The sequence below is a fragment of the Eumetopias jubatus genome, unplaced genomic scaffold, assembly GCF_037043125.1.
Source record: "Eumetopias jubatus isolate StellerSeaLion01/CBP00866 unplaced genomic scaffold, mEumJub1_p1.0 scaffold_13, whole genome shotgun sequence".
Classification (NCBI taxonomy): Eukaryota; Metazoa; Chordata; class Mammalia; order Carnivora; family Otariidae; genus Eumetopias; species Eumetopias jubatus.
The window spans coordinates 12,498,954-12,506,180 of record NW_028274819.1 but is presented as its reverse complement, the minus strand read 5'-3'; the positions used below and the strand labels follow the sequence as shown (position 1 = coordinate 12,506,180).

The window sequence follows — 7,227 nt, the reverse complement described above, 5'->3', positions numbered from 1 at the left end:
TCTAAATTTCAAGAAACTGTTCAGTTTTACTTTCATACTTAAAATATGTAATAAAGCTTGTCCATCCTCTGGAGGATGAAAGAGCATGTGGAGAAGAGGTGGACAGTAACCAGAATCCACAGTTAGAAATATGAGTTAGAAACATGAACCTTTCAGCCCAGCTGACCTTGCAGAAGGTATGCAACTTCATGAGTGGGCCCATAGGAAAGCAGTAAAGGAACTACCCCACCAACCACAGAATTATGAGAAATAATAAACTGTTGTTTTAAGCATTGTGATATTTTGCTACACAACAATAGATAACTGATTAACTATACAGCTTTTATAATCTCTCTAATTGATCTATGGGCTGAACAGAATTTTCAGCTTCTTAGTGGCTTTCCTGAAAGCATTATTTACCTCTTTATTCCTTAGACTATAGACAATAGGGTTCAACGTGGGGACTATTATTGTATAGAACATAGATGCCATTTGGTCATTGTCCATAGAATGACTAGAACTGGGTTGTAAGTACATAAACATGACAGTCCCATCGAAGATGGTTACAGCAGTGAGCTGTGAGGCACAGGTGGAGAAAGCTTTCTTCCTTCCCTCAGCTGAGCACATCCTCAGGATGGCAATGAAGATGAACAGATAGGAGGTCAAGATAACTACAAGGGCAAAACAGACACTGAAAGCTGCTAAGGTAAAGAGCACAATCTTATTTATATAGATATCAAGGCAGGAAAGAGCCAAAATTGGGGGGATATCACAGAAAAAGTGATGGGCCACATTGGAATGGCAGAAAGAGAGGCAAAATGTGAATCTAGTACAGATGACAGAGTCAACAAAGCCCCAAACATAGCAGCTTACTGCCGTTTGAGCACACAAGCTTGTAGTCACAGTGGTGATATAATGTAAGGGCTTACATACTGCTGCCTGCCGATCATAAGCCATGGCAGCTAACAGGAAACAGTCTACACTGGCAAAAGCCACAAAGAAGAACATCTGAGCAACACATCCACCATAGGAAATGACTTTATCCCCTGTGAGAAACCCAGCCATCACACTGGGGGTAACAGCTGAGGAGTAAGCACAGTCCACCAGAGAGAGGTTACTGAGGAAAATATACATGGGAGTGTGGAGACGAGAGTCCAACAGAATCACCATGAGCATCCCAAGATTTCCAATGAGGGTAGTGAGATAAATGAAAATGAACATTATGAAGAGAGGGATTTGCAGTTCTGGGCTGTCAGTCAGTCCCAAGAGCCTAAACTCATTCACCTTGGTGCTGTTCTCCATAGATACTATTTTGAAATTATGGTTCACCAGAAGGCAAAATGGATAAATTACTTATGCATGGAAAATGACTCAGAGCTCACCCAAGTCACCCAAATGACATGAGTGCACCATGACACCATTACCAGTACAGGGTTCCCAGTAACCCAGAGACTGGCATCTTCTGACCTCCATCTTTCAATGTGTAAGGGTACATACATACTTGTCAGTGCCTGACCCCACTGAGATATTCCAAATTACCACTCAGTTATCTTCAAACTGGCTATTGCTTATTTTCATGTAGGTTGAAGGTTTCTGTGATCTTCATTTTATTGCCTCAGAAAAGCAACATAAATGTTCCTGAGCTTTAATTTCTTCATCTGAAAAAACTAAGTGGGCATTGTGTTTCCTACTTTTACTATATTACAAGATTCTTAGAGGAATTTTAAAAGGCACTTTGAAAACAACACAAGTATTTCCAGAGGCAGCATATTGTTATAGTGAAGAACATGGTCTCTGGGTGACCTATCTGCATTCAAATCCTGGCATTTCCACTTGCTAGCTGGTAATCCTGGGCAAGTCACAGCCTTTCTGTGTGTCAGTTTAAAACAGAGGTGATAATAATAGTACTTCACAAGGCTGTTTGGAGAATTTAATGAGTTGATATATTTGAATCACCCCAAATACTGCCTAATAGTGTGTAATAAATCATAAGTTGTATTATTATTAAATAAATATTATTATTATTAATAGTATGTATATAAGGCTGTTGAAAAAAATAACAAAGAAACCAACACAATTATTGGAACCATACTACTAAAGAAACTTATGTGGGTGAGTGACCTCATAACTTAAATTCAAATCTGTTTAAACAAACATACTGTTTTTAAAAATATTAACAACAAAAAATTGGGGGCCAAACATCAGGAATGATAACAGGTACAAATGTTGAGATACTATCTTTCATGGCATGACTACTGCAAAAGGAATCTCTTGAAGGTTATACCAATTATTTCAGCCAACTGTATAATCTCATCATAAAATAGCCTCCACAATTCTCAGAATCCAGGTTACATATCTGGCTAACCCTGATAAAGTCTTCCACAAAGAATCTCTTAATGCCAGAATTATTCAGCCCTGGCTCTTTCCCTCACGCTCCACATGTAGTCCATGAGCACATCTTGTTATCTCTACCTTCAAAATATAGCCTGAATTGATGTCCTTGTCACCACCTCCTGTGTACCTGCTCTAAGCCATGGCATCACTTAGGCCATGTGTGGTAAGAACTGAGTCCTGCAGTGGGTCACTGGAAAAGGTAAGAAGAGAAAATCAGAGGTGAGATGCAGATATGGGAGCTGAACGATGGTGGGAGCCAAGGAGTAGATATTAACGATGCCAAAGTTTTGTCTTTTCAAGTAGATAATAAATGTGTCCCATAGGCCATGTCTTTTTAAAGCTAACAACAATAAGATCAATAGAGCTCCTGGGTGGCTCAGTTGGTTGAGTGTCAGACTCTTGGTTTTGGCTCAGGTCATGATCTCAGGTTCGTGATCTCAGGATCATGCTCTCAGGGTCATGAGATCAAGCCCTGCACAAGGCTCCACGCTCAGCATGGACTCTGCTTGAGATTCTCTCTTCCTCTCCCTCTGCTCCTCCTCCCCCACTGCTCACATGTGCTCTCTCTCACTCTCTCTCAAAATAAATAAATAGATCTTAAAAAACAACAATAATATCAACAATAATGGGTAGCCAGGCACTACTGTTACTTATTCACAGAAGTCTAAAACCTTTGATCCAGGGCCTCTGCAAAGCCTCTGTTAAGTTGCACATGAGACTAGCTTTAGTAACACAGTACCAGTTACTTCAGAATGTGCTTCATTAACAGGCTTAATAAACAGCTCATTCAGAGATTCATTCATTCATTCATGTATTCATTTATTCATCTTTTCACTCATTACCTCCACAAAGTTGTACTGAGTCCTTACCAGTTTCTAAGTGCTCTCTTAAGTGCAGGGATGTTAAATGATGAGAAAAATACCATCTCTATTATTTGAGAAAAATCACCATTTTCCTAATCAATAAAGGTTGCTCTAACATCTGGACTCCAGCCAAGCAGTCTGGAAGCGTAAGAATATTAAACTCTGAAAAATCGGTGTTGGGAAGGTGTTGGGAAGGTGTTGCCCTTGTAACTTCACATAGCACATCTTCAAATACCACAATCTAACAGACCAGAGAACTGAGCTAAACATTTACCTTGCCCTTCAAGGAAGGTGACACAACTTCACTTATGATCTTCAAATTGCTAGTGCCACTCAAAGAGAAAGAAAATGTCCCATTGATCTCCTTGCTTAATGTCTGGTCACAAAGATTGAGGTTCTCTAGAGGCAGGGAGATATAAAGAAAAGGTAGTTACTAGATGGGGATTATAAAATATTCTCCAACCTGTCACAAAGAGATGCTGCCATGAGGAAAAACAGAAGAAAGTCTCTGAATGGACTCTACAGTGCTGAGCCACTCCAAAAACGAATCATCATACCCACCAGGGACAAAATTTCAGCCTGGGATTTTGTCCCTGCTCATTTCACAGGCTCAGAGTAATATGTCTGTGAAATAAGGCCACTTAGTGAAATAGACAACATTTTACATGAAGATTCACAAAAAGAACACCAAAGAGCCTATGGCACACAGACTGGTCCCTCCAAAGTGATGTCAAATAGAGTCATGTTGGGATGTTAGGAGCTAATGATGGGGAAACAGAGGGATTTATACAAACATGAGATTCTCAGTGGAATAGGTACCCAAGAGAGCAACCATAGCTTCTGAGTCCATTCACGTAGAGAAGAAGCAATTAGAGACCCAGCTTAGTTTGTTAAGGCATAACATTGATGTATTTACATGACTTGGGATTATTTCTTCTTGACAGTGCAGATATCTTCAGAAAAGATTCAGCATTAAATTTCCCAATGGCAATCAGACAGAATCATGAGAGAGGTCATGAAAACCAGGCTGGAGCATTATGGAAGTTGTGTTGTCCCACAGCCACATGACCTCCAAAAATTAATGTGAAGAAGGTTACAGGTTATATAACCCCTCTACACTTCAGCTCCCTCATTTGTAAAATGAAGACAATGATAGTGCCTACTTCATACAGTTGTTATGAGAAGCATATAAATTAACATTTATATGCTTTTAAAACAAAGCCAGGTACACAGCAAACTCTCACCAAACATTGTAAAAAATAATTGCAAAGTCTTACTTTTTTGTGAGAGAGCCTCCATTCATTTCTGAAAGTGCCCATTGTCTCTAAAAGAAATAATTTACCCCTTAGGGGCCTTAGAAGTCACCATGACTCAATTCCGCAGACCCTACCATAGTGGGGTTGAGGTGTGTGTTAATAATTAGCAAACTGAGAAGTAAGAATTCAAGTGAGAAAAGAAGAATTCAAATACGAGCTGCTTAAATTGACAAAGCAGGGAAGCAAGAATTCATCTATAGCATATCCAGTTTGCCCACTGACTTCCAGACTAAGCTGAACAACCCAGGGACTCAACAAAGAAATTCCAGATATATGTCTTTGTAGAAACTATAACATGGCCACCAGGAGCTGAGATACGACATTTTTCTGGATGCCCTTCACCCAAACTCTTCCTACTTTTGATAATTGCCCAATATATGAAACATGGTAGGAAACTACAGCACTGGGTTCACAAGTAGGAAACTGTACAACACTGTGTTCACAAGTTCACAAGAGAAGACTCCAGAGGGTGGCATGTGTGCAGATCCTGGTTCTGTCCAAACTGTCCTGGAACGTGGGGGAGCTAATTAATGTCTCTAAGCCTCAGTTCCTCTTAAGTAAAATGGGAATTACAATAGTACTTATTTGTGAAGTTGCTGTGAAGATTAAATTAATTAAGACGTGTAAGCACTAAGAACATGGTCAATGTACTAGGAGGGATGTATTTGAGAGCAGTAATTATTATTATTATTATTATTATGCTTACCATGCTCACAGCTCAGCAAGCATCAGAAGAACTTATCTCAGCCAAAGGAATGCAATTAATGCCATACAGAAGTTAGGATAGTTAGAATTTTTTGCAATAGGTGTTATGGCATATGACATTAGCAAGGGTCCAACAGTTGTGGTAGTGGCAGCCGTCAATAGTAGCGTCCAAGGCAGAAATGGTGGATGTGCCAGAGGAATTGTCTTAACAAAACTCTTTCAAGGGCTTTGTCTTGCCTGTGGTTCCTGCCTTCTGGCTTTCTTTGTTTAACACCGATTTTCTTAGCCTAAATTATCACATATTCCCTTTGGTTTTGTGAGCACCCCTTTAATCTTCTAATAAATTTCTTTTCTGCTTAAGTTAGCCAGAGTTGATTTCTGTTGTGTACATCAAGATCACCTCTCTCCCCCACATTATCACCCACACCTATGTGATAGGCAGGGATGGCAACAGTGGAGGGAGCCTAACCAGGAAAACAGATTGCCACTACCACTTTTGCTCAAAGTCCTGAGTTGTCTCACCTTTTAATTCCCAAATGGGCATGACTAGACTCCTTGACACAACATGCCAAACATCAAGAATCTTAAGTTACAGATTTTATATCTTAAATATGAGAATGGCTGACATGATTTTTGTCCCTCCTTACTCACACCTTGGCCTGATTACTCATCAGTGTTGTATCAACTTTGTTCTAGCAGGGGAATATTCCAACTCAGTTAGCTGGGAAAGAAAATTAAAAAAAGAAAAGTGAAGGAAGAGCTATCTGGATCAGTTTCTCAGGTTTCCAAATCCAGCAAAATGTAAATACAATTTATAACAGTTTCTTTTACTAAGCAAATGACAAACAAAACAAAACAAACAAACAAGCCAAAGCATAGAGAGTACCCGAATCCTAACACCAGATAAGATAAATGCCTTACCACTAAGGAAAACTACAAGCAAACATTTCTCGTGAACATCGATACAAAAATCCTTAGCAAAATATTACCAAACCAAATGCAGCAGTGTATAAAAAGAACTATACACAATGACTAAGTGGAAATTATTCCAGGTATGCAAGGCTGAGCCAACATTTGAAAATCAGTCGGTGTAATTGACCTTATCAATATGCTAATAAAGAAAATTAAACGTGATCATATCATTTGCTGCCGAAAAAACAGTTGACAAATCCAATATTGATTCGTGATAAAAACTGTCGTTGAGCTAGCACTAGAGGAAAAGAAGTCACACAGGAAGTGGGGGAGGTTGGAAAGAACAAAATTAAAGTCAGAAATATTTAGCTTATTACAGGTATAGATGGGCAGATACAGAAATAAGCATAAATGTGTGTGTATGTATATTTCCTAGTTTTGTCTTCTAAGATCACCTGGAAATGACAGCCAAGTAGCAATGAGCCTACCCAGCTCCTAGATCTTATTTTCTAAATAGTATTCTCCAATAGATGGGAGCAGGGCTCTCTGGAGAAATAACTGATTCCAGGCCTGGAGAGGGTCAACACAAGATGAGTCTGAGCATCTCATAATGCTCCAACACAAAGAATTGTTCAAAACAGATGGGGGCGTGTCAAAAGGGTTATACCCCAAAGTATACAATAAATGTGGGATCCCATACTGATATAAATAAATGATTGAAGAAATAAGTAAATGGTGAAAATAGACAGATTCTCCCTTCAGAAGAATTCTAAATCATTTATTTATATGTCCCCCTCTACTCCCAGAGGTGGACCTTAGTCCCCCACTGCCTGGAGTCTAAGGTAGTCTTAGTGAGTTCCTTACAAAAAATAGAATATAAAGAAGGGAAAACATTGCTTCACACTGGACAACCTGGCCAAGCCTTCTTGGCCACGTGATCAAAGGTAATATCGCAGTACCAAGTCATGTTGTGAACGTGTACCGCTGATACAACATGATGAAAAGGGAACTTCTTGTTCCTGACAGAAAACCCATATCCCTTATTTAACCATGACCCC

General features: G+C 39.4%; 1 protein-coding gene across 1 annotated transcript; it reads right to left on the bottom strand.

Moving 5' to 3' along the window:
* Positions 1-342: 342 nt before the first annotated feature.
* Positions 343-1,284, bottom strand: LOC114215231 (olfactory receptor 5B12-like). The gene has a single exon (XM_028111116.2). It carries the CDS (start codon positions 1,279-1,281, stop codon positions 343-345), a length of 939 nt encoding a protein of 312 aa, XP_027966917.1. The 5' UTR covers positions 1,282-1,284.
* Positions 1,285-7,227: the final 5,943 nt, after the last annotated feature.